The 26485-nt window shown below is 56.5% G+C and overlaps 1 protein-coding gene and 1 long non-coding RNA gene across 3 annotated transcripts in view; both read left to right on the top strand.

Annotated features, from left to right (window-relative positions):
- Window positions 1-1192: 1192 nt before the first annotated feature.
- Window positions 1193-6889, top strand: LOC114817372. Its single transcript, XR_003765225.2, has 3 exons — window positions 1193-1258; window positions 1650-1811; window positions 6642-6889. It is a non-coding gene; the product is annotated as an uncharacterized LOC114817372 (long non-coding RNA).
- A 2531-nt stretch (window positions 6890-9420) lies between these two features.
- The window catches only part of PAX2 (paired box 2), a 110256-nt gene continuing 93191 nt past the window's right edge, over window positions 9421-26485 (top strand). For both annotated transcript variants that reach the window (XM_029081082.2, XM_029081084.2), the window contains exons 1-3: window positions 9421-9509; window positions 22174-22284; window positions 26102-26270. In XM_029081082.2, coding sequence (XP_028936915.1) covers window positions 9485-9509; window positions 22174-22284; window positions 26102-26270 — 305 coding nt within the window. In that variant the 5' untranslated portion in view covers window positions 9421-9484. The remainder of the gene's footprint in view (window positions 9510-22173; window positions 22285-26101; window positions 26271-26485) is intronic.

Raw genomic sequence — 26485 nt, 5'->3', positions numbered from 1 at the left:
AAAGAAAAACGGAGACTCAAGACAAGATCGCCCCTTAGTAGATAGGCAGGCGAAGTTGATAACTGATGACACTGACAAGGCAGGAGTTTTTAGTGCTCTTTTTTTTGCCTCCGTCTTTTAGAAAAAGGTCAACTGTCATCAGATAACAGAGCGCGTGCCACTTGAGATGGAAAGGGAAAAAAAATGGTTGAAGATTACTTAAAAAAACTGGGTGTGTTCAAATCGGCAGGACCCGATGACAGGCAGATGTTACGGTCGAGCCATTAGCTGTTATTTTTGAGGACCCCGGGGTCTAGACACTAGAGAAAGGCTTAATGCAGTGCCCATATTCTCAAAGGGGGGAAATTATAGCCCAATCAGCTTAACTTTGCCACTTGGGAACATACTGGAACAAATCATCAAACTATTGATTTGCAAACATCGAGAAGGACTCCAGGTACCAAGCTGGCTTTATTAGCAATCATGTCAGGCCAATTTAATTTCCTTCGGGGAAAGTGACAGCGTTTGTAGAGAAAGGAGAAACGGGAGACGGGAAAACTGCATTTGGCTAAGACTCTATATTCCTTCGCACCCGACACTTTCTCAGGCAGGTAAGGGTCACTCAGTGTGAACATGAACTGACAGGTCTATTATATGAGTGCGCGAGAGGCAGACGGATCTCCCCCAAATCAGAGGCTCAGGTCCACCTCGGGCAGACACAGAGTGGGTCGACCTGGCTGTGGAACACAGAGCGTGGCGTTCAATGGGTCTTCCTGATTTTGGTGTCACTATTTCTATCAACGATTTGGGCAGTGTTTAACCAATTTAAGTTGACCCCCTCCTCTTTCCCCCCACCGCCCAAGTCTGGCCGACTTGATATCCCTTTAGTTTCGAAGCTAGAAATAGAGTTCAAAATCTTCTCGGTGGTCTGGAGAAAACGTGCGTTAAGGAGAAGGAGAAGATGAATAAACGGAAAAAAGAACAAGAGGCAAAAGCGAGCGACCCAGGCATCCGGTGGAGTAAGGTTGGAGTCAGCACAAGAACGGCAGGAAAGGAAATGAGACTAATTTTTAGAGCAGTTCATGCTGGTTTAACGTAGTGCCACATGGGGTAAAAGCTTGTGTTAACAGGTGAGTGGCATCAAGCTTGTGGTAACAGGTGAGTGGCATTAAGAAAATGGCATTAAGAAGCAGCATGGTGCGGTGGAAAGAGCGTGGGGCCTGGGAGTCAGAGGGTTTGGGTTCTAATCGCCAGTCTGCCGCTTGTCGTGTGACTCTAGGTAAGTCACTTAGCTTCTCTGTACCTCAGTTACCTCATCTGTAAAATGGGTATTAAGACTGTGAGTCCCACGAGGGTTATGGACTATGTCCAACCTAATTATCTTGTATTTACCCCAGCGCTTAATACAGTGTTAAGTAATTGCTTAACAAAAGCCAATTTAAAAATAGGCAAGAGCCTTTACAGAGGACTCTATTTTCTCCCTCGTTTAAGGGAAAAAAAATTTGAAGTGTCCAGGGAAGATTAACAGAAACTCTTAAAGACATGGAAAGTGGGACTATAAGGGAAAAGGAATTGGGGTTGTTTAGTGTGAAGGAAAAGACATAAACCGAATAAATAAGTTCTGCCTTCAAGAGTATGAAAGGTTTTTTTGTTGTTGTTGTGTTTTAAAGGAAGACCTTCCCCTACCCCCGCCTTGGAGGACAGCAAGAAAGATTTAGATTAGATATGAAGAAGAACTTCTCCGAGGCTATGAAACTGTGGAGCAGGAGAAGTTATGGACTCTTCAGTTCCGACGATCTGTAATAGGATTCACACCTAGAGGAGCAGAGCAAGTGAGTATTTGAGGTTTCTTCCAGGGAAGACATAAAGAGAGCAGAAGTTGGTGGTGGGGGAGGAGGAGGAGGAGGAAGAGAGTGGGAGGGGGCTGCCCTCTAGATTCTGCAGTTGCCAAGGACGGAAAACCACCCGCCCTCAGAAACAGGCCGGAATATGTGGGACATGGACTGTGTCCTACCTGATAACTTGTATCTATTTCAGCGCTCAGAACAGTGCCTGGCACATAATAAGCGCCTAACAAATACCATTTTTTAAAAGTCCCCACCTCCACTACCTGCGCGGTCCCTCCTAGGGATGGTGCAGGGACAGAGGTGTCTCTGCCACCCTGTCCCTAACCCCACTGCAGCCTCATGGAGCTTATCCTGGCAGGGGGTGACCCCAGGTCAACCGCTGACCGCAGAGGAGTCACAGGCTCGGCTCAAGGCACCGCCGCTCAGGGGGAAAGGGCATCGCTTTTTTCTGAGCTGCCCGGATAATAATCATTATAATAATTATGGTATTTGTGACGCGCTATGTGCCAAGTACTGTTCTAAGCGCTGGTGTAGATACAAGGTAATCGGGTTGTCCCTCGTGGGGCTGAGTCTTAATCCCCATTTACAGATAAGGTAACTGAGGCACAGAGAAGTTAAGTGGTCACATGCGGATAAGTGGCGGAGCGGAGATTAGAACCCACGTCCTCTGACTCCCAAGCCCGTGTTCTTTCTACTAAGTCACGCCGCGGATCGAGTTCTCCGTTTGAAAGCAAAGGAGGGAGGGGAGGTCCCCACTGCCTACACTTCCCTTCCTCTCCCTTCTTCCTTTCTCCCTTCTCGATTTTCCTGCCTTCCCTCTCTTCCTCCCGCCTCTAGGGGGTGTGTGGCGGGGAGAAGGGCCTGGCGCTGCGCCCTCCTCTGGCCTAGGGGAGGAACTGCCGGTGTCCGTCAGCGCCCACGTTTCCCCGACTCTGCCCAGTCTCCGAGGGTCCGGAGGGTCCCGGGCTGCCCTCGCTCTGGAGGCCAAAGGGGAGGAACCAAGGGAGGGATGGCAGAGTGTGTGTGTATGTGTGGGTGTGTGTTGGGGGTGGGGGGAGGGGTTAAAAGTTCCTCATTTGTTTCCAATTGTTAAAGTTGCCATGCTGAGCGACCCGGTTAATGATCCCCAGACTGGAGACAAGGCCCTCGCTCCTGGCCTCCCGCCCTTGTCCCCGCCCCCTACACCTCCCCCTCTAGGGCCTCTCTATAGCAGCTACTTAGCGCCTAGTACAGAGTGAGCGCTCAGGGAAGTGTTACTGGTAAGGATGGGCGACGAGGCGCCTGTGTTTTGTTTTGCTTTGCTGTCTCCCCCGTTACTGGGCAGGGATTGTCTCTATCCGTTGCCGAATTGTACATTCCAAGCGCTTAGTACAGTGATCTGCACATAGCAAGCCCTCAATAAATACTACTGAATGAATGAATGAGTGGGAGCCCCAGCCCCGCGCTCCCAGCCCTCGGGGTCCAGACCGAGCCCGCCCCAACTTCCACCTGCACCTTCGCTCCCTCCTCTTTCGCCAGTCCTGGGCCCAAGCGGGTCCTGGATTTTCCCCCCACTTCTCAGTGGCCCCCGGCTGCTTCCTCGATTCCAGAGGCCGAAGTTCGATCCCACGACCCAGGCCCAGCCCCGACCCAGCCCCAGCCCCAGCCAGTTGAGCTCGCAGTTGGTCGGACCACAGCGGGGCGCGCTTTCTCCGTCGCTCCGGGGAAGAAAAGATGACCGTACTTGGGAATCTCCCAAGCGTTTTCTTTCTCGTTCGCTCCCTTCCTTTTTCCTCTCTCTGACTCCCTCTTTCGCCTTCTTTTCTAGCATTTTCCCTCTTTTTTTTGGTCCCCTTCCGTTCTGGCTTTCGTTGTATTTTTTAAATTTGGCTCCTCTTTTTGTCTCTCCTCTCCTCGTCTTGTCTTTTGTCTCGCCGTTGGTTTCGATGGGCCCCTCAGTTTACTTTATTCGTTCTTCCCCCTCGGTCTGGCTCTGTGCAGCTTCGTGTCTGTGATTTATTCCGTTCACCGAGAGGAGTCAGGTGCTGAGCCCGATTCCAGAACGAGGGAGTGGATCGCTGCGGGGGAGAGGGTCTCAATTCACTTAATTCTCGGGCCCAGTCGCAACCCCGTACCCCTGCGCCCCACACTGGGCCAAACGCCTGATCGGGACGGCGCGGGAGTGAGGCGCAGGAAGCTGAGTCCCGCGGGTGCCAGACGCGTTAGCCTTCCTGCTCTGCCCGGCTCTGTTTTTTTCTGGGAACTTTCCCTTCTGAGTTAACTATTAACCGCTGGCGAGAGGCAATTTTCTTCGGAATCTAAACGATTTCCTTTGCGCGGCGGAGGCAAATTAGAATGTAAATGACGGGATTCTCTGGATCTGTCCCGGCTTTTGCGGGATCTCCTAGGGTGGAAGCTGGCATTGGAAGTGTCCTCCCTCCTCTCTGTTCTTTAGCGCTTGCCCCGGGCCCGCGCCTCGGCCCGCACCTCCACCCGAGATATACGAGCGGAAGGAGCCTCGGAAATAGGGGTGCACATGGGTTTTAGGGGGGCTTCTGAAAGGGCTCAAGCCCTGACTCTGACCCCACCCGCCTGTTGGCATAGACACACCGACGCGTAGACACCCTCGCACCAAACTTTACCAAACTAAAGTTGTTTACCCAACCCCGCCCAAGCTTTTTCCTCTCTTTTTTTTCTTTTTTTTTCTTCTTCCTTTGGACCCCCCCGGGTAAAAGCAAAGCCCTTCTCCTGACCACGGGAGGAAATGTTAAATCTCAAACACCAAGAGGGTTTGGCAAGTGTCAGCGTGGGCTCCTTTTATCTCCGCCCCCTCGCCCTCCCCCCATCCTAATTAAACGGTCCTCTTTATCATTAAGACGAAGGAGGATTTGTTCGCTCTGCTTTGAGCAGTCGAGCGCCACCGGCTCTCCCGGACAGGCACCGGCCGTCCGTTGCGGCCCCGGGCTCGCCGGTCCATCTCCCTCTCGGGGCCGGAGGCTGTCGCCCGTTCTTGCCTCGGACGCTTCGGCTGGAGGGGCTGGAGCCGAACCCCCTCCCCGGCCCTGCCCGGTGCAGAGGCGGAGTGTTGGCGACCAAGACTTCAACCTCGGCTAGCTGTGCCCGGGCTGACGGCCGCTAGGTCGGGGGGCCCGTGTCCACCCGTGGACTCTCTCCTCCTTTTGTTTCCTCTCGTTTTTCTACTTTTCGGTGCCCTTCCCGGCCCCCTCTCAGTCCTCTCCCTCTCTCTTCCTCGTTTAAAAAAAAATCTCTCCATCCCTCTCCGTCTCCTTTCCGTTTTCGATCTCTTTGTCTCTCCCTGACTCTACCGTCTCTCCGTGTCTCTCTCTGTCTCCCTCCCTCTTTCTCTTGTTTGTTTGTTCCGACGCCTGGACACTGATTGCGGTTTATGAAGTTCTAACTGGTTTTCTGTCAGGAAGATCTTTCTCGCTGCTGCCCAGCCTGGCGTGACGGATTAAACATCAACTAGTTAAATAAAAATTAATATCAACTGCCTCCTAACTTCTAATGTCATGTTGTTTATAACTAATGAACTGATTAGGGGATAAACACATCAGGCAGACATTTCTGCTTCCCTGCTCTTTCTCGAGATTTTTCCGATCGGAAGTAAATCCCCCAGCGTCCGTTTTACCCCAGCACGTTCCTGTGGGGGGGCTTCTACAGGGGCGAGGGGCGTCTTGGAGGACGCAAGAGGAGGCTGGCTTCCCCCCTCCCCAATTTAAATTCTTTCTCTGGGCGTGACCTGACCTCCCTTCCTTCTTCCTTCCTCCCGCCCTCCCTCCCTGCCTCCCGCGACCCGGTTTAATTATTATCACGAAGAGCTGGGAGTTTTGCCTTTTCCCAATGCTGTTTTGCTGCTTGATCCAACCCACGATTCCTTCTCTCTTTCAAACACCGCCGAGGACGCGATTCGGAGGCAGTAGGGAGAGAGATTAAGAGGGTCAAAAGGAGGAATCCGTGCCCTCAATCTTCCCTTCTCTCCGAGTCCTGGCTAATAGAGGAAACGAAAATTGTTTTCTAAACTTTTTAATCTCTTTCTCTTTCTCGCTCTGGGATAGAATTAATGTTTTAATATGATTTACGGAGAAGAGGAAAAGGAGCGAATCCCTTAAAACAGTTTGAAATAAAATACTCAATCCCACCCACCCTCCTACAGAGCTATCTGCCTCTGACGATCGCCTTCATCTCCACCTTTCCCTAAGAATTCTTTAACCAAATAACCAGCATAATAATGACAACAATAACCCACGGGTAATAATAATAACAGCAGTGCGCTAGTGTGCTGATTTTTTTTAATTTTATTTTTTCAGTCTCAACAGTTAAACTCTGTTTGCCCAGGACCGTCGGGTCTGACAAGACAATAACAACAGCAAAAAAAAAAGCTTTTAAACCAATTTAGCAACGCATAAATGTAATTTTAATGAAGAATCAATAGGATAACGGATCATTTTTCTTGGGACTCCTTGGAGAAGCTGAGAGAGACTTTCAATCAATGGGACCGAGGGGACTAGAATGAAAAGAAAGTGTGGGGGCAAAGCATGGGAGCGACAGAGATAGCTTCAGGTAGACAATGCCTCTTGATAAAGAGGCACATAGAGACGCTGAGGGGGGAAAAAACCCCAAACTCCGGGACAGGATGAGGGGCTATGAACGGGTCGATACCTTCCTGTTTCCTCGGATTCTGGGGTCCGGCCAGACAGCGGACGAGCTGGGCTGGGCCAGTGTGTGTGAGTTGGGTGTTGGTGGGTTTTGAGTGTGGGTTTGTGGGCGTGTGGTCCGAAGGGTCACAAGGTTTGAAAACATGTGTCCTCTTTCCAGGCTCTGAGCTCTCCGAAGGGATCGGCGGCGGTATTGTTCCCTCCTTCAAGGATTTCGAGCTGAGGATGTATGCAATATTCTCATCTTTCTTGTCGAAAATAGAAAATTTAAGATTATTTCATCTCTTGATCTTACAAATATTGACACAGTAATGTTCCCCAAATCTCCTAAAAGATAAAAATTTCGGTCAAAGTGTTGAACTAAAAAATTTAAACCTGCACAACCCAAATCAGCGATGTCTCCTTACACTCCCGAGGTCCTCTGCACCCCGGCACGAGGTTTCTCCCCTTTTATCCCGGGTGTCCTCCTGCACACTTCAGGAGTTCCTCCTCTACCCCTCCAAAACCCGAATTCTTCCCCGTTCACTTTGGGATCTCCCTTCTCCTAGCCGGGGTCTCCCTGCTCCCACTCCAAGGTTTCTTCCCTCCTAGCCAGGGCCTTCCCCAACAAGCCGGGGTTCCCCAAAACATACCCCAAGATCTCCCCCTCCCATTTGGGGAGCTCTCCATTCCCATAGTTGCCAAGGTCTCTTTTCTCCCTCCCGGGAATCTCCACTCCCCTGGAGTCCCCCCTATCCCACCCCAGGGTTTCTTCCTTTCTAGCTGTGATTTTCCTCTTCTAACAGGAATCCCCCCCCGTCCCCGGTCCCCCTCCACAGACACTACCGTAGTTTCCCCCCTTCTCAGCGGAGGTTTCTTCCCTCCAACTCCGCTCATTCTCTCACTTCTTCCACTCCCCGGGGTTTTCCCCCTCAAACTCCGGGGTCTTCTTCCCTCCCCATTGCCCGTTCTCCACCATCCCCCCCCCAGCTCCCTAATGGGAGGTGTCAGGCCCCCAATTTTTTCTCGTTTGTGCTACTTCCTGTAAGTCCCCCACCGCCTCCGGGTTGTTTAGGGGGTGGAGGGACCGGAGGGAATTTTGGGGGGTGGTGTCTTGAGGAGGTGAGTGTGTGTGTATGTGTGTGGGTGAGTGTATATGCTCTTGTCTTTGCTGGGGTGTAGAGGCAGGAAGGTGAAAGGAAAAAAAGAAGGGGAACTTTTTCCCAGGGTCCTGAGGCCGTGACTGAATTTTTGGGGAAGCCTTATCCATCAGGGATTCCCAGAAACCCTTGATAAGGGACCGGTAAAATTGGGTCTTGAATGTTCATGGATCCATTTCCAGTTTCCCCCTGCACCCCCAGGCCCTTACCCCCATAATGAGACAGGCAGGGTTTGTGAAGGAGTAACTGAAATTAGCTAAGCTTATGTGTGCGTGAGCCTGCGCTGTCAGTTTATCAGAGGGTTGTTGCACTACTGAACATGAATGAAGTGTAGGAAAAGGTGTTCATGTGTGAGATCACGTGTGTGACTATCTCTGAGTGTATGCAGGTCTATGTGGCTGAGATGCAATGTGAGTGTTTCTGGCTGTTCATGTTTGAAAGTGTGGCTGCGTGCCTATGTGTGTGTCTCAGAATGATAATCTATTTTTGTATGTGTTAAAGTGGATGTAAATAGAGTTTGTATGTCTCTGGATAAGTAGGAATGTGTATCATTGTGGATAGGTCTAAGAGTAGTAGTTATAACGTTTATTAAATGCTGACACTGAGGGAAACCCTGTATTAAGCACTGGGGAGAGATATTAGAAGAATGATTCAAACACAGCCCCAGGCACAAAATATAGAGTCAGCTGTGAGTGTGTATGGCAACTGACTGTGTAAGAAAATGAGATTTTATCTGGTGTGTGTGTGTGCTTGTGCTTCCTTGTACGTCTATGAAGGAATCCAAACAAGTCTTAGTATGTTTTTGAGAGATGGATTAGTAGAGAGTAAAAATGACTAGGTCTTCATTTGAGGAAGTGATTGTGCGGAAGTATATTTGTCGAGTTGAACTCTCCCATATTTTGTAGAGTGTTTAAATTCAGATCCTCGAGGTTATGTGAGACCAATATATTGTAAAGTCAATCAGAATAGTGGATAATTGTGTTTGCTTTAGGTAGTCCTCAGGTTTGAGTTTCTCTATCCTTTAAAATATACAATGAATATAATGTCAGTAATATTTCACTAAATGAAATTGGGCTTTCCTCTGTGTTAAGAATGTTGTTTGCCTTATATATTGGAGAGATAGGTCTCACTTTTGATGGTGCAAGGCAGAGGAAACTGGTAGCTCTTAGTGTTTTGGAGAAGAGGGGAAGGGAGAGAAGGGAATTCTGATTGTTTCTTTCTCGATCAGTCAATCAATCAAAGGAATATATTGAACGCTCACTGTGCTTCCCTTCCCTTTTCAACCTCCTATTACATTTTCAACTCCGTTTTATAAAGGAAGTCAGGGATTTTTTTTCCTTTTCTTTTTTAATTAAAAAAACTCTGGAGAGTGTGAGCGTTTATGCGTGGGTATCAGTTTGAATGAATGCTCGCATATGTGCTTACATGGATGTGATGGATGATGTGCAAAAGTGTTTATGGCGGAGAATGCTTGTATGTCTGTGCGAAGTCTCATTCTTTGGCTGAAACAGCCTAGAAGGATACAGCTATCTCTCAGGTTGTAGCCGTGCATCTCGGAGTCAGTGTGACTGTATTGGTGCCTCTGTGTGTGTCCATGTGTGTGTGTTGGGGGGCGGGGAGGGCTCTGTGAGTGTGTGTGTGGCTGTCTCCTTGTGGTGTTGAGAGAGAGAGAGCGAGAGAGAGCGTTTGCTCTGGTTATCTGAGCCGGTTAGTTTTGGGTGGTTGCGCCCAGATCTCCGGGAGCCGGCGGGGGGAGGCGAGACGCCCACTCGGGGAGAGGGAGAGAGAGAGAAGGAGAGAGAGAGAGAGAGAGCAGAAGGCCGGATTGAGCCGCCTCGGAACCCGGACCGGGCGGCCGAGGAAGATGGCACAGGGTGCTGGACGAGCAGGTAAGGGGTCGGGGCTGAGGGCCGCTGGAGAGAGGATCCCGGCCCCCAGAGGGTGAAAGAAGGTCCGGGCCCCGCCGCTGCTCCCTAATTCTGGCCGTTATCCGTTCTTTCCTTTTGGAGCGCCCGAAGGGGGCTCTGAGAGTCTCTCAGTCGGGACAGGGGGAGGGGGAGAGGGAGAGGACCCCCGGGAGGGCCTGGGGGGGAGCCGAGAAGGGGACCGTGCGGCCTCGGTTCTATGTGGAGGGGCTGCGGGGCGGAGGGCAAAGGGGATGGGTGGCCGAGGCTCCGGGGGTTGCCCGCAGCCGGGGGCTCGGTCGCCGTCCCCTTTGCCTGCTATTCGTTCCGCTTCGGGCCTCTTCCCGTGACTCCGGCAAAGCTGCCACGGCGAACTTTTCTTCAGAGCAATGTGAGTTTCTAAAGTTCCACTGGTCCCCGAGGAGCCCTGGTTTCTTTTCTCTCTCATCTTTTCCGTGTCCTCCTTCTCCTTCCATCACCCCATCCTTCTCCTTTTTTTATTTTTTTATGGTTTCGTTTGTCTAAACTTTCGATAGGTTGATGAACTTGGGCAAACTTGGGGAAATTGGGGAGTGTGCTGGGGGTAGGTTGGGGGGTGGAGTGGGAATGTTGCGGTGAGTGAACGGGTTTGCGTGTGTGTGTTTTGGGGGGGGGGCGGGGTGTTGTGTGGGCCTGGGGCCTCTATATGCTGAAGTGTGTGTGTGGCTGCGTGTACTGTGGGAGTGTCCGGTCTGTGTAGCTGACCACGAGTGGGCTGAGCCGGGGGCGGGGCGGGGGGGGAGCGTAGTGCTTGGGGACTCTGGGGCCAGAAAGAGGGAGAGAGGAGAGGTGAAAGAAGGAAGGATGGAGGGAGGGAGAGAGAGAGGAGAGAGAACGGGTATTCTGAGAGTTGTGGTTGCATGGCGATAGAGAGGCGAGTCCAGCCGTGGACGCCCGCCTAGGCCCTGCTCCCCCCCCCCCCCCCCCCGCCCCCGGATTTGCGCTTTGTTTGAAGTGATCTGCCTCTGAATCCTGCTGGAGCTCGGAATCCCGGGCCTAGATCTAGGCCATGACGGGGCGGGGGGGTGGATTAGGGGAGCCGTGCGAAGCCGCCCGGAGTCCCGGCCAGATATCAGGAGATCATCCTCTCTCAAGCGCTTAGTACGGTACCCCGCACACAGAAAGCGTCCCCAAACCACTACTGATTGAATGATTGATTGATTAAGAGAGATCACAGCCTGAGCGGTTCCCCTCACCCCTTCGGCTCCTGCTTTTTTCGTCTTCGATTCTCTCTATGCCCCCGGAGGGAGCTCCGAGCCTCACTACTTCTCCCTACATCAAAAAGCCCCCGATTCGGAAATGAAACCCCCTCCTCTCCCGGTGCCCACGGGCCGGAGCGGCGCCCGAACCGGAGAGCTCGGGATTCGACTCCCGGAGCTGGCTCTGCGCCCTCCCGGGCTTTTCGGGTTCTGGAGAACCCCCTCCTGTGCGCCAGGAGTTTTAGCAGGGAGATCAATAGCAAACAGTTGTAATGATCTAATTAATTATGGCAAAATTAAAGGCGAGTAGAAAATCAATCTCTGATGGTGTTGAAGATGGAATTAAATTGATAGTCCATCTGTGTACCTCCTAGACCGTATAAATATGCATCCCAAGGACAGAGCTAATGGGTTTGGAATTCTTGGGAATGTCTCTCTCTCTCTCTCTCTCTCCCCCTCTACTCTCTTCTTTCCTTCCTCCCGGTCTCCGTTTCGGTCTTTCCTCCCTCTTCATCTTCACCTCTCTCCCCCATCCTCTCCTCTCTCCGATCCTCCTCCTTCTGCCCCGTTTCCAAGCAGTTCGGCTCCCCTCGTAGCCCGGGCCACGAATCTCCTGGGTTTCTTCTTCCCTTCCCGCTGGAAAGGAACCGACCCAATCCAGACCCCCGCACAGACCCCCCTGACTCCTCCACTTTGGGGTCAACTTTTTTCGGCAGGCTTCCCCCTCCGGATCCCTTCTCTCCACCCATGTGGTGTGTCTGTGACTGGGGGTCGGCGTGGGTGTGGGGAACTCAGATCTAACTCGGGGGCCGGATCGGCCAGCCAGCGGGCCCGGGGGGCGAGCGGCTACTTCAGCCTCCGTTCGGCCGGACCAGGGCAGTGTCTGGGGCCCCTGGGGCCTAGGGTCCCGCACGCCAGCGACTTGGGCCCCGAGAGGTTCGGGGTTTTGCCGTCTATCTCTGTCCGAAGTTTCCAGGAGGCTCCACTGGGCTCACGGGCCGGAGAGGGCAGCCGTCCTGCTGGGCTCCGCCGGCATCAGGGAAGGACCGGGAGGCCGTCAACGCTCCCGCCCACCGCCCCCGGGGCTCAGACCCCTCCCCCGCATCCCCTTCTTCCCTCCCTCCGCCCCCCGCCCGCGCCTACCTGCACCTGCCCCCCTTTCGGCCGGACAGCCGGCTCCCGGACCTCTGGCGACTTGGAGGGGATTGGCAGCAGGGGGGAATGCGGGAGCCGGGGTAGCCCGGGGTGGGCGCCCCTCCCCGCACCGTAGCGCACCGCACCGCGCTCCCCGCCACCCTCCCGCCCTCCGGGGAGCAGGGACGGGGAGGGGCGGCCGGGTGGTGGGGAAGACAGAGCCGGGGAGAAGGGTCGGGGTTAAAACGGAGAAGGAGTCAGCTTCCCTTCTCGGCCGGACCCCTCGGCTGGGCCCCGGGTCGACCTTCGGCAGAGCGGGTGCGCTGCGACAAAGATACACACAAGCCAACGCCGCTCGGCTGAGCCCCGGCGCTGCTGTCCAAGTAGGGTTTCCGAAAGACGCGGGATTCATTTTGCGTCTCCCCGAGCTCGGCGCAAACCCCAGTAAAAGGAGGGAGAGACGAGGCGGGGTGGAGGGGGTGAGGGGGAGATGCGGCTTCGCCAATCGCAGTCTCCGGCCCCCTCTGCTCGCTCTCCCACAATCATCAAAGATTGTAATATTTATTATTTGGTATTTATTCTACTCCCCTCCCTCTCTCTCCCCTCTTCCCCTCCCTTTCCGTTCTCTCCCTCTCTTTCCCCCCTCCCCTTCGTCCCTCTCCCTGTTTTTCCATCCCATCTTCTTCTCCCTCTTCCTTTCTCTCCCATCCCCCCTTTGCTCCCCCTTCTTCTGTCCCCTCCCTTTCCTTCCCGCTCTCCCTCCCCCTCCTCCCCTCCTCGTCCCTCTCTCTTTCTTCCTCTTCTCCTCAAACCCAACTAGGAGCTGCCATGACTGGGTTCTTTGGACTCTGAAAGGAGAGAAGGAGGAAAAGGAGGAAAGGAAAGGAGAAGGAAGAGGAGGAGGAGGAAAAGGAGGAGGATGAGGCATAGGCCCCCAGCCCCTGCCTCACCCCCCGCCCCCGACTTGCGGCCTCACCTTTGGCCTCGTTATTAATTGATTTATGGACCAAAAGGAGTGGTGACTGTCTCCGTCTACTGTAAATGGCAGTTTTTCTGCGGCCTCCTTCTTTTCTGGGAGAGGAGAGAGATGTGCTTTCTCTTGGTCCCCGCCTCGGGTCCGCCTCGCGCTTCTTAACCCACTCCCACCCTCGCACAGAGACCCGGACGGACACAGACACGCCGCATTCAGCCCTAATTTAATTAGAAATGGAAAGGCGATTCGGCTCCGCTTCCGTCCGTTTCTGCCTTGGGTCTTAGCCCTGGAGATAGAGCGCCCCGTCGCACCTCCCGAAAACTTGCCTTGGGTCCCGGGGGCCGAGGCGGCCGGCTGCTCCGAGCTTCGATCCGCACCTTTCCTCTTCTAGGCAAAACCGGGAGTTGGGAATCAGGCTGGTGGGGGGCTTTGCGGAAGAACCTTCATTTTTTGGTAAAGAATGAGTCGGCCAAAGAGCGGTCCCTACCTGGCCCGGGCGGAATTCGTTTTTGATCTTTTGGTTTCAACTGTGCGACTGGGGCAAGATTCGAATTTAGAAGAGCGCGGGGCAGGGCCCGCCCGCAGGGGGGCTCAGCCTGCCCCCTGCCCCCTCCCCTCCCCTCCACCACCACCCCCACTTCCTCGGGCAGTATCCCAAAGACACCACCCCGCCACTTCCAACACAACACCACACTCGGGGCTCCAACGCCAACACGCGCACGCCACCAACCAGGAACCCCACGACAAAATCGGAGCACACGCACGCAAAACAACGCACTCCCAGCATCACTGATAGACATCACACAAAGCAACCGCCCAGGCTAACAACAGCCACACGCGCGCATACAGTCACACACTCGAGCCGTGACGTTCGATGGCAACCTCAGAGATAGGCAAAGAGGTAAAAGGAGGGGCAAATGGCTGAAGGCGCCAGGGGTTTCACCCTTCTCTTCAGCGTTCACTCGCTCTCTCTTTCCTTGTGTCTCTGTGCCTTTGTCTCCGTCCTCTTTCTTTGGCTCGGTTTCTCTCTGTCTTTCTTCCTCCACCCTCCCACCGTTCTCCCTCCTCTTTTCCAACTTTTCCGGGAGGCAGAGCAGCTGGAAAAGAGGGGGAGGGGGAGGAAGACGTGGTACCTGCTCTCACAACTCACGGAGAAAACTCTTGTCCACCTGACTTCCTCTTATCAACTACTTCGCTCTCGCCCGCTCGCCCTTTCTCTCCCCGTGTTCACCTTCTTGCTTTTGTTCTTCCCCTTCCTCTTCTTCCCCTTTGAACCTGTCCGCATGACTCTTTTCTCGCCTTCTGTTGTTCCAACTCCCTTTCCAGCTCTCTCGCTCTCCTTCTCCCTCCGCTTCTGGCCAGTGGGCTTCGGTCCGAGTCCGCGACGTCCCCGCTCTCCCCTCCCCCGCTTCCCCACGTCGAGCTCCGGGCCGAGGGCTGGGGTGGACAGAGAGGACAGTTAATCATTATATCTCCACGAACATCCCCCGCCGTCGCGCCTCCTTGAGCCCCCGTCTCTCCCGACAGGAAAAGTTTCCAGGATGGACTGAGAGCCGGGCCCAGATTGGGAGACTCTCCCAGTCCCTTCTCCCGTTCCTCCCTATTCCCTTTCTGCTCTTCGTGTACCGCTCCCTCCGCCCCACTTCTTCCTGGCCGCTCCCGGCGCCGCCTCACCTGAACTCACCTGAGCAGCCATCCTAAAGGCGGAGTGGGCTGTAGGCCCTTTGGGCGAGCCCTTTCTTTTGTTTGGAGGTAGCCCAGAACGAAGTGGGACTGGACAGAAATGGAAGGGCCGGAGGGCTGGGATCCTCTCCCCAACCCTCCTCATTCTCCCCTTGCCCGCCCCCCCTTTCCACCCCCGCCCCCACCAAATGACCATCGCCAGACGCGAACGCTGGGCTGACTGACCCTGGAAGGGTCCAACGCCAAGGGCCACAATTAACCCGGCTCCTGGGAGGGCGGGGGGCGGGGGAGGACGGCAGGAGGGAAGAGGAGATGGGGGACGGGAGGGCGGAGAAAGGGGGTGTGATTGAATAATTCCCGGGCACCTGCGCTCTTTGGGGGAGGGGGCAGACCGAGAGAGAATCCAGAACAAGAAACCGGAAGAGAGGACGAGGATAGGAAGAAAGGGAGAAAAGAAAATCAAGACTGGGGAAAGGAGAGGAGAGGGCGGGAAGAAGGAAGTGGCCGGGAAATGTATGAGGACTCCGGTTAAGGCCTCCTTACCGCCCGGGAGCATTCCAGGAACTCCCCCCATCCTCCCCAAGGCACCCCCCCCCCCACCATGTCCAAGATTGCGGATCCAGAAAATCCTGAGGGGCAGAAAATTCTGGTCGTTGTGTGGCCTCGGGCCTGCTCTGCCCTGTCCCGCCTTGGGAGCGGCATAGTGACCGGGACCGTCCAGCTCCAGGTAGCAGCAGCTCCCTGGTTGGGCCTGCTACCTCTCAGCTGGCCGGGAGCTGCCCGAGAGCTCAGGGTACGGGGTGCTTGGCCACGGGGTGATCGGTCTGCCACTTCACCTGCCCGGGAGCAAAGCCCTGTGGCGCCGGGGCAACTGCAAGAATCAGACCGTGGGTGTGCCCATGAGGAGAAGGTGGGAGTTGTGTGTGTGTGTGTGTGTGTGTGTGTGTAGGAGTCCAATACGTGCTCAAGGGTGTGCCTGAGTTTGGGCAGGGCACGCGTGGCAATAGTGCTACTTCTTGCCTCTCAGGTTCCGGAGGGCTCGCTCGTCTAGCGACGGGCGGGGGCATCCCGGTGGGCTTTGGCTGCTACCGACCCACGCAGCCACAGAGCCGCCCCTCGCGCCCTCGGTTGGCGGCCCCGCTGGAGATGCCAGCTTCTCAGGCCGCCCTCTAGCTCTGTGCCCACCGTCCCTCTGCGCGCTCGGGGCCCGAGCCCAGTTGGACCCGGCCCGGCCCGGCACGAGGGCTGCAGCCGGCCCGGGCCCGTGCCGCTGAGAGGCCGCTTTGTTGGCCAAGTGGCTCCCTTTGTCGCCGTCCCTCAAGGAGGACCCGGCGGGTGGCGCCGCTGGGCCGAGGCCTCTTGTGAAGGGGAGCGCGGGGTTAAAGGCGGGGGTCGGATAAAGGGCCGCGCACGTGTGCCGCCAGGCCCGGCCCGGGCCCACGGCAGCGAGCGAGGGGCGAGCGAGGGGCCAGGAGGGTGGGGGAGGGGGGCGGCCGGGCAGAAGGACGGGCCTCCCCCGGCTTCGCGTCAGGAACCCAAATATTGGGCACAAAAAGAGGAAGAGGCTAGAGGGAGCGCGAGGGAGGGAGCGAGGGAAGCAGAAATTAGGGGGTCTTAGATGAAAAAAAAAACCACAGAGTCGCTTTAGGGGGAATGTGCTGTGGAGTGTGAAATTGCAGCCCATGGTGCTCCATATTGTACCAGAAGCTCTTCCAAAAAACCCATCCTCCAACGTGACCAGAGGGCTGGGGAGGGGGAGGGGCGGGGGGGGGGGGGGAGAGCAGGCGTAGAGGGGCTCAGGGCGGGGGAGGGGGGCGGAACAGGAGAGGGAAAACGGCACTGGGCTGACGAGGGGAGGGTCGGGAGGGTGGGCAGCGAGTGTTTGGGTGTGTGTAAAGCGGTGTCTTCCCATTCGTACATGCGCATGCTAGGTAGCCTGTGTGTAGCCTGGTGTGTATGCCTGTGTGTGCGCATGTGCTCGTGTGGTGGTCGGGTGGGGAGGCCGTGCGCTATTTGTGGGTGTGCCTACCTATTTCTTTATGTATACGTATGTGTGTGTATGTGTGTGTTTGCGCGCGCGCGTGCCCGAGGGGCTGTCTCTAAGTGGACGCTCTTATGTTTTTCTCCACTAACTTTTTTTTATATTTTCGGAATCCTTCCCCTTCTGCGAGCTAGGTTGAGAAGAGACCCGCGCACTAGGTCCCCGGCTCTTCCTCTGTCGCGACCTCCGTCCCTATTTCCTTTCTCTTCTCTTTCCCTTTCTCCTCCTTTCTCTCTCTCCTTTTTTTTCTTGACTCTTTCTTCCCCTTGGACGAGTTTTTTTTTTCCTCCCCTCGGATCTAAACAGCTTTTTCTGAACTTTAATGCGTTTAATTTGGTCCGCGCTGTGGGGAGCATTTCCTGGGGAGATACATTTAATTTCGGATTCTCTAATCCCCTCCCCCCAGATCCCCAGCCCTGGTTCCCCTTGCGGCTCTCCGGGAGGCGGAAAGAAGGGGGAGGGGGCGAGGGGGGCGGTGCGGATGGGGCGGGGTGCAGGGAGGACGGGGGAGAGATTCGCTTACATTGTGTAGGGGACTTAGCTGCGGGATCTGGCCAGATTCCCCCACCGACCCGAACACTTTCAGCCTCCAGAGGGATGCGTCTCCCACGACCCCTCCACGGACCCGAGGCTCTGGGACAGTATTTGAGAAAGTCGGGGTAACCTTCCAATACCCACTGCCCCGCTCCAGCGACCCGGTCCTCTTCAGAGTTTGCTGTGCTTCCCTCCACACACACACACACACACTTTTCTTCTTCCTCTTCCCCCACAAACTCCCTCGCCCTTGAGGCTCAGTAAAATGGTCAGAGCAGTGGGCCAGAAGTCGAGGCGCGTTCGGGCCAGCCAAGGGGCTCTGGACCAGGCCGGACAAGAGGAGAGGAGGTCAGGGGTCGATGCGCCCAGCCTCACACAAGCATCCGGATCCGTGGTCTTAGGTGCTGGGATCCTTTTCCACGAGAGTTCGCAGGCAGCGCGCAAACACGAGGGCGAAGTTGAGGGGAGACGAGAAGGCGGCTGTATCGTATGTGAGTTCGCACACACTGGCACGATCAGTAAACACCGCTGGATTTGGTGTAAGTGGGCAAACATCAAATGGATCAGGTATCCTTGCACAAAAGCATAGGTGAACACACCTGCGTTCATCCTTGTTCAGAACATTTCATGCCCCCTCATCGAAACACACACGCTCGCACATCCAAGCACACAAACACGTACACGTTCACACAGAGTTGGTACTTGGGCCAAGCTGAGAGAGCCCATCCAGGTTGCGGGGTTACGGGGTGGAGTGCTCCGGGGGAGAGAAGGGGGACGAAGTGCGAAACAGATGAAGGGGACCCCATCCAGCAAAACCACGACCTGAAAGGACGGGGCGAGGGGAAGGAGAAAGAGCCGAGATCCACAAGGAAGATTTATTAGGCAGATCAGATGCAGAGAGGCGGATAATGAACCAAATCCCGAGATCGGTATCAGCGCAACTCCCCAAAAGTTTATTTTCCTTTAAATTTCCGCAGGGAGGCCGGCGCCCTTTTTGAAGTGTAAATGGCCCTAGGTTGGGGGGTGGAGGGCTCGCTTTGAAAACACCAGAGAGAAAAGGTTCATTTAGAGGCGGTCGGGAAAAGCAACCAACCCTGACAGGTCGGAGCCCAGGCTGTGTTTGGGGTTGGGCTGTTCTCCCCCCCCTTTTTTTTCCCCTTTGCCTTTTCTTCCCCTACAACTAGGCTGAAAAGAGAAAGAAGAAAGAAGGCAGGAGAGGAGAGGAGAGAGGAGGAGAGGGTTGCTTCCCGGGAGGGGTCCTTTCTGCTTGGGAAGGGCAGAGAGAATCCAAACTGGGTCCAGAATCATTATGGGTATTTTCCTGTTTGATTTTCTAGACTGGTGGAATCAGTCCAGGGCCTGAGAGTTTCGGAGAGAGCAGCATTGTCCAGAAAGCGCTGACTGATTTGGTTGGAAAGGAATTGGGCGGCGGGGGAGGGGGGTCGTGGAAGGAGGAGGGGAGGGGCAATACAGGTTGGGGAGAAGGAAGAAGGAGGCAATGAGGGGAGAACCAGACAGGGAGTGTGTGTTTGTGTCAAGTATGTCTGGTTGGCGGGACACGAGCATTCTGTAGTTGTGTGTGAGATTAGTGTGTTTCAGTGGGTGTCTGGGGTATGGAGGTGGAGTATCAGTAGGAGAGAGAAAGTGTGCGTGTGTGTTATGCGTGTTTGCGTGGGTCCACATATGCATGTCTAGATGAGTATTATGGGTTGTACGTATACCTGCATAGGTACGATTGATGTGTGTACAAATCACGTGAGCGTATCTATTCACTTGTGCCTCTGAGTGTATATTCGCGAATCTGTCTAGTAGTGTACCCATGGGTGAGTCTGTGAATGCGAGTTGGGGCTCTTCAGGGGACGGGCGGTTCCTCATTCATTCATTCATTCGTATTTGTTGAGCGGTTACTGTAAGCAGAGCACTGTACCAAGCGCTTGGAAATTACAATAGAGCAATGAAAAGAGACAATTCTTACCCAAGACGGGTTTACAGTCCAGCGGGGTGGCCTTCGGAGAAGGGGTGGCCCAGAGGAAGAGAGAGAGAGTTCCCCTATTGCCAGGGTTACAGCGGGAAGAGAAGGGACAGGGATGTCGAAGGGAGCAGCCCGAGGGCCAGAAGTCCCCCTTCTTTCCAGTGGGAAGCTCCAGCCAAAGCAATCCCGGCTCCCCACTTCCCTCTCTCTACCCTGAGCCGAGGGGGAACCAGTCCCGAAGGCCGAGATGGGGGGCAGCTCCCCTCGGTGACTCGAAAACTTGGATTCCGTCTGCCCGGGGCCCCAAGAGTTGGTCGGTGGCCAGTCGGATCCGAGCCCCAAAGCAAACCGGGGAGCGCCATCTGCAGGTGGTCCTGGGAAAGGACCGGCCCCACCAGGCCGGGACCCCCGGACGGCCCCCGAGGGATCGCGGTGGGCCCAGGGGCGAAGTTCCCGTCCCCCTCCCCTCCCCAGCCCGCAGAGACGGGCGGCGGGCCAGACCCAGGGAGGCCTTCCTTTTTGCCCCCCACCTGGCTGGAGGGTGGAAGCGGGGGCAGCCCCTTGGGGAGGAGAGATGAAAGACTGGCTGGGCCCCCCTTCGTGCGCATCGCTCGGCCTGAGAAGGCCGAGTCTCTCCCCCTTCCTCCCCATCACCACCGGGGGAAGCCAGGCCAGCCCGACCGGGCCTGTAGGGAAGGGATACCTGTCGGCCTCCGAGCCGAGCCCGGGTAAAAAGCTGAGAGCGGGGTTCAGGCCCCAGTGCTCCACAGGGTGACAGGGAATGACCCCTGGGTCACTCGGGAGCTGGAGAAGGCGGATGTGGGGGGGGGGCGGGGAGAGGGGAGGGACAGTAGGGGGGGCGTCTCTTGGCAGGTTTCAGGGCCGAGAGCAAGGCGGTCCCGGCCCGGCCCCGGCCCCGATCCTCGCCCCGGGCTCCGCAGCCCGTCGTCGAGGCGAAAAGAGCCCCGCGCAGCCCCCGCCAGAAGCTGCCCTTTCGGAGACCCAGGGAAGGAGGTGGGGGGAGGGGGGAGGGAGAGAGAGAGTTAAAACATCAGCTGAAGTGCCAAGATGATTTATGAGACGGGGGAAAATATTTCATAAAGATATCCCGGATATTGTGTACTTAACCAGTTCGGGAGACAAAGGGGCCGCTCCAGCCTCGTACGAGCGAGGCGGATGCGGAGATGGGGCGGGCCGGCGAGCTCGGGAGAGCCGGGGGAGCCCGAGGTCGAGCCGGTTGCTCCCCCCGGCCCCCGACCGGCAGGACCCCGAGAGGAGAGGCGCTGAGGCCCGTTCTTGCGGGATAGTTCTCTCCAGCCCGAGAGATATGTCATTTCCCCGGTTCAAAGCCTCTCCCTAGGCCTCTCTGGTCCGTCCGGACCCCGAAATCCCCAAGGATTAGAGGGAAAAGCACCGCCTCATCCCTCCTCTCGACTCTAGCTTTGGCCTGAAGTGGGGCCAGGTCTTCCCCCTCCGAAGGCAGCGGCTCCTGAGCCGTTCTGCGCGGAGCGCTCCGGCCCCGCCAGTTGAGCGCCCCCAGAGCAGAATCATCAATAACGATAACAACGCTCCCCGCACGGGCGAGAGGAGGGGGCCCAAGCCCGCCATCAGCCTGAAACGGGCCTGCGAGGAAAGGGAGGGCCAGGGAACGCCCGGCCCAAAGCCCGCTGGCTTTTCCCCGCAGAGCTCCGATTCGATGCTTGCGAAGCCCCTTTCGTGGGGCAGGGATGGGGGCGGGGGGGGGGGGGTGGAGGAGAGAAAGGCAAAGAGAGAGGGAGACACCCCCAAAGAGAGGGGCGCAGAGTGAGAGAGAGACGCCGAAAGTGAGAAGAAAAGAACGAGGGGGGTGGAAATGGGGAAGAGGAGCTCTGACAGTCGAGGAAGGGGGCTGGGGAGATGGGACGGGCGAAGGGAAAGGGAGCCGAGACGGCCTTCCTTCGGGTAACTGCCCTGCGGGACGTTCGGGACCGGGCTAGGGGAGAATCCAGTGCCAGGGAGAGGAGCGGATGGCGCTCGGCGGCCCCTCCGCCTCTCGCCTGAATATTCATTAGCCCCTTCCTCTCTTTATCCTTATCTAACGTTTATCTTATCGGCGAGTTTCGTCTCTCTCTGTAGTTTTAATCCCGGGTCCCCCACCATCCTCCTCCCTCCTCCACCTCCTCTCCCCTCCCCCCCCCCCCCCCGGTCTCTCTCTGTCTGTCTCTGTGTCTCTGTGACTGTCTGCGTCTCTGTGTGTCTCTGTGGCTGTCTCTCTCCCCTCCCCGCCGTCGGAGTGACAGGCGCGGGGCCCTCCTCGCCCAGGCTCCCGGCTCCGGCGCTGGCGAATCACAGAGTGGTGGAATCTATTGCCTTTGTCTGACAAGTCATCCATCTCCCGGCGCGGGGAGGGGGAGGGAGAGGGGGGTCTGGAGGGGGCTTTGCAGCTTTTAGAGAGACACACACGGAGAGCGAAGGCTCCAGTCTCCGGCCGAGCCTCTTCGCGGCCGCACCCCACCCGGTGACAGCGCTGCCGGCTCCCGCACCCGTTCCCGCTCCCGGGCCACCGCTGCGGGAGCCCGCTTTTATTCCGGGGGGCGGGGGGCCGGGGGTCTCCCTCCCTCCTTCCCTGCCTCCTTCCCTGCCTCCCCGCCGGCGCTCGGACACCCCGGGGATTGCTACTTCTCTGCCAACTTCGCCAACTCTCCGGGACTTGAAGGGGCCGCGCTCTCTCCGGCCACCGCCTCCGCTTGGATGACCGGGGTCCCGGGGATCTGAGTGTGCGGGTGTCGTCCCCCCCCAGTCCCCTCCCCACCCCTCGTCGCGCCCGCCATGCACCCCCTCTGCCCCCCGGCCGTCCCCCCGACCCGGCGGGGGATCCGCTGAGCGGGTCCGTCCCACCCCGCCGCGACGGCCGGCTCTGCCCTCCGGAAAGTTACCGCTCCCACCGGGCTCCGACCGAGGGCAGGTCCCCAGACCCTCCCACGCCCAAGAGACGCCCCTCCGGCCGTAGCCGTCCCCCCGAAGTCCGGCTCTTCTCCCCACTCCAATCCTCTCCCCTCCCACTCCACCCCACCCCCCCTTTTTTTTTTCTCAAGTCCTGAAGTTGAGTTTGCGAGGCGACACGGCGGCGGCGGCCGCGCTGCTCCCTCTCCTCTGCCTCCCCATGGATATGCACTGCAAAGCAGACCCTTTCTCCGCGATGCACCGTGAGTACCGGCCCAGCAGTCTTCCACGTCCTCTCTCATCTCTGGCGCTTTCCCGTGGTCCTTCCTCCCCTTCAGTTCTTCATTTTTTTCCCCTCCTCTCTTCTCTCTCCCCTGTCCCGACCCGTCCCGTCCCGTCCCCCGCCCCCGGCATACTCTCCCCTATCCTCTATTCCCTCTTCTTCGTTTTTATCTCCTCTCATCTCTCTCCGGCCCCCTCTTCTCTTCCTCTGTCTCTCTGAAACCGTCCCTTTCCCCTTTCCGTCCCCCTCCGGTCTCTCTCCCTGCTTTCCTCTCCCTCTGGGCGATGCCCTCCCTCTCAGACCTCTTTCCACCTGCTCGCTCCCGCGGCGGGTCGGTCGACCTCAGCTCCTCTTCCTTCCTCCCGGCTCCCGCTCTCTGAGCCCGGACTGTTCCCCCGTCCCTTCTTTCCCACCCTACCCTGTCCCCCTTTGCTTTCGCGGCCGATTTAGTGGGTTGATGATGGGGCTCTCCTTCCTCTCTTCCTCCCGCTGGGGAGTTCCGGACACCAGGGAGCATCTCCTAGAGACCAGGGACAGCAATGGCAGGGACGGCAGGACCCAAGGAGAAATCGTTCTGCGGGTATCTCGACGGGTCCTTCTCCAACCTGCCCCCCGGCTCTGGGAGTCCCTTCTTCCAGCCCGAACCTTCGAGATACATTGCTTCTGACAATCCTTCCTTTTTCCTTCATTTCCCATCCTATCCTTCTCCAAGGTGGGGAGGAGGGGGGGTTCTCTTCTCTTCTCATCCTTCACCTTCCCCTGTCTTCTCTTCACTTCCTTTCCTCTCCTCTCCGATCCCTTCTCTTGCTTTCCCTTGCCATTCCTCCCTATTCCCCTCTCTTCTCTTCCCTTTCCTTTCCGTTTCCTTATCTTACTTTCTCTTGTCATTCCTTCCCTTCCCTTGCCACTTCTTCTCTTCCCTTCTCTTGCCGTTTCTTCCCTTTCTTTCCCTTCTCTTCCTTTCTCTCCCTTCCCCTTCCCTCCCCTTCACTTTCCCTTGCTTTCTTTTCTTTTCTTTTCCTTTCCCTTGTCTTCCCTTCTTTCTCCCGTTCCGGGAGGTGGGAATGATGTACTAAATCCCCCGCAGGGAGCAGCTCTAAAAACAAAAGGAGTTTCTAAAGGGAACTCCTGGACGGTATTGAAAAGAGTGGGGGTCCCCTGCCTCACAACGGGACCGCTTTAGCCGAGTTCCCCTCTCCGGCGTCGCGGAGCGTCCCCAGACAGGAAAGAGAGAGGCAGAGGCGAGGAAGGGCCCGAGAAGGGATGGAAAAACAGGGAGAAAAACAAGCGTGGGAAATGAAAAGGAGAGAAATAAAGACATAAAAACTGGACCTGAAGGAAACGAAAGAAAATGGAAAGCTAGAGAGAAGTGAGAGAAGGAACAGAAAGAAAAAAGAACAGGAGAAAAATAACGAAAATTATTCTAAGGAAATTCTCATTTATGTAAGCCCGTTTCTGCCCGGTAAACTGCTGAGATTTTCCTTGTGATGCTGTTGTCGGTTTATTTTTTATTTTCATTTTTTTGAAAGGAAATAGGAAAACGCACCTTGTCGGGAGGTAAATAAATAAGGAGAAATTGTAACTTCTCACGGGGCAACTTTTTAGACCTTCTCGGTCCTTATTCTACAGACCCGAGGACCGGAGGACATAGCAGGCAGGGGCTGCGCATTAGCTGTAAAAGGCTTTGAAAATTATTATTTGCTTTACATGAATATGTACATGAATATGTACGGCAGAGACGGAGAGAGAGAGAGAGAGAGAGGAGGAAGAAATTTTTTTAGAGGCGAGAAAATAAAATGCCTTTTCCCTCCAAGCAACCCCAGATCCCTTTCGGCAGCGAGAACCAGAGACCAGCCGTTCGGAGGAGCCCTCCCGGCCGGGAGGCTCACATTTCGGGCTATCCCGAATCCCGGCCCGCAGCCCGCAACCGGCAACGCGCAACCGGCAGCCGGGGCTCGGGTTTCTCCCTTGTCGCTCTCGCCGTGGGCGCAAGCGGGATCGAGGGAGCCGCGCCAACCCCAGGAAGGGAATGCGGAGAAACGGGCGGAGGTAGGAGAACAACCGCAGACGGAGTGCGTGGCGGGGGCCGAGCGGCTCCCGCGCGGCCCGGAATCTCTCGGCCCCCGACGCGGTGTTTCCCCGCGCCGAGGCCCGGGCGAGGATCGTTTCTAACCCCGGGCCCCCGTTTCGGACCTTTCCCTCTCTCCCCGGCTCCGCCTCCCGGGGCAGAAGGACCGGGCCGGGAGCCCGAAGAGGCTGAATTATTCATCTCTAATCTGCCCGCAGATGCCGCCTTTTCATACCGGTAACGCGAGTTCTTTCAGGGCCTGAATTATTGATGGCCGGGGTGCGGTCGGCCTGGGCGAGGTGTGTGTCGGGGGGAAGGCTCAGGTATGATGAGAGGGGTCTCCCCCTTCCAGGGTCCCGGGATGGGGAATCCCCAAACCCCCCGCCCTGGTTTACCTGGACACAGGTAGCCCGACACGGCAAGACCCGAGGTAGTATAAGGCGGCCCGTGGGACTCGGGCTGCTTTACTGAGAGCGGTCGGACTGATCGCCCCTAAAGACTTTTGTCGATCGAAGGCAGCGAGATCCCCCACATCCCAAATCGATCAATCAGGGGCTGAGATGCCAGGAAAATCTCAGCTCCAGGACAGCCTTGATCCGGGGTGTAGGTGTGATTTTATTTTTCTTCTTCCTAGTAGAAAATGCAGGGAAAAGCTCAAAGCTCCCCACCCCCCGCCCAAATCCCACATATCCGCCCAGTCTCCGCGGGAAAAGACATCGAGGCACCCGGGATCTGAATCCCTCCGAGCAGGGGAAAGTCCTTTTTAACGTTCCCCGCATCCTCCCACCGGGGTCCGCCGGCCGGCCACCTCTATCTATCCCTGCCGGGCTTCCCCTGGCGCAGGCGTTTCTGCCGGGAGCTTCAAGGGCAGAGCAGGTGGCTGGGGCCTGCCTGCCTCACCCCTCTTCTACCACCGTTTTTGCTCTGGGTTTCCCTCAGCTGTATCTCCCCGGGAACAAATGGGAAAAGGAAGCAGGACTGATAAAGGAAAGGAAAAAAACGCAGTAGAAAAAGCGGGGACCGGCGAGCGAGGGTTGAAGCAGCCTCTGAGAAAAGGGTTCGATTGAAGCAAGCATCTGGGCTCAACTCCTTTGCCCATTGCCCACTCCCCACGGCTGGTGCCGGGCCCTGCCTGCCGCCTAGGGCCCTCTACCTCGGACAGGAGAATTTAGCCCCTTCCTCCCTGTTCGGTGGGGTCTTTCAGCTCATTTCCTCCTCCTTCCTTCCCCCCATGTCTCTTGTTCCCTTTTCCGGTTCCCTTCACCTCTTTCCTTTATCTTTTCTGCATTCTCTGGGCTTTTCTCCTTTCTGATTTTTCTCTTTTGTTCCTTCTTTCCTCACCTTTCCTCTCTTTTCCGTTCCACTTCTCCTCTGTCTTTCTCTTACATTTTTCTTTCTCTCCATTCGTCCCCGCCCCGTGTTTCCTTCTTTCTCTTTTTCTTCTCTTCATTTGGTTTCTCCCTACTTTGGCCTTTTTTTTCTTCTCCCTCTTTCTACTCCTTCCCTCTGTCTCTTTCCCATTCCTCTCCTCCCCAGCAGACCCTCCCTGCCCCCCCCCCCAACCATTCCCATGAAGAAGCCGTCCCCATTCCCTTCCCTATCGGGTGCCCGCGCCGCTGACTGCCCCCGACTAACCGCCCGCCTATGCTGTGTGTGTGTGTTTGTGTGTGTGTGCGTGTGTGTTTGTGTGTATGCGTGGGCTGTTGTGTTTTCTCTTCTCTCTCCCCAGCAGGGCACGGGGGGGTGAACCAGCTCGGGGGGGTGTTTGTGAACGGGCGGCCTTTGCCCGACGTGGTGCGGCAGCGCATCGTTGAGCTGGCCCACCAGGGGGTCCGACCCTGCGACATCTCCCGGCAGCTACGGGTCAGTCACGGCTGCGTCAGCAAGATCCTGGGCAGGTAAGGGGCGAGCCGGGCTGGGGTGGGCCCCCCGCTCCCTGCACCCAAGAACCGTCTCTCCAGGGCTTCCCCTCCTCCCTTGAAGCGCAAGTTTCCTGGAGCCCGGGAGAGATGGTCCCGAGACTCCACGAAACGCGCCTAGGGACGCGGGAGAGGAAGGGGGCGAAGAGACCTCCTCCAATCCCAAGGGAAAGCCTATTCGATCAGGCCGGGCA

Source organism: Ornithorhynchus anatinus, chromosome 16, assembly GCF_004115215.2.
Source record: "Ornithorhynchus anatinus isolate Pmale09 chromosome 16, mOrnAna1.pri.v4, whole genome shotgun sequence".
Taxonomy (NCBI): Eukaryota; Metazoa; Chordata; class Mammalia; order Monotremata; family Ornithorhynchidae; genus Ornithorhynchus; species Ornithorhynchus anatinus.
This window is presented reverse-complemented; position numbering and strand designations above follow the sequence as displayed.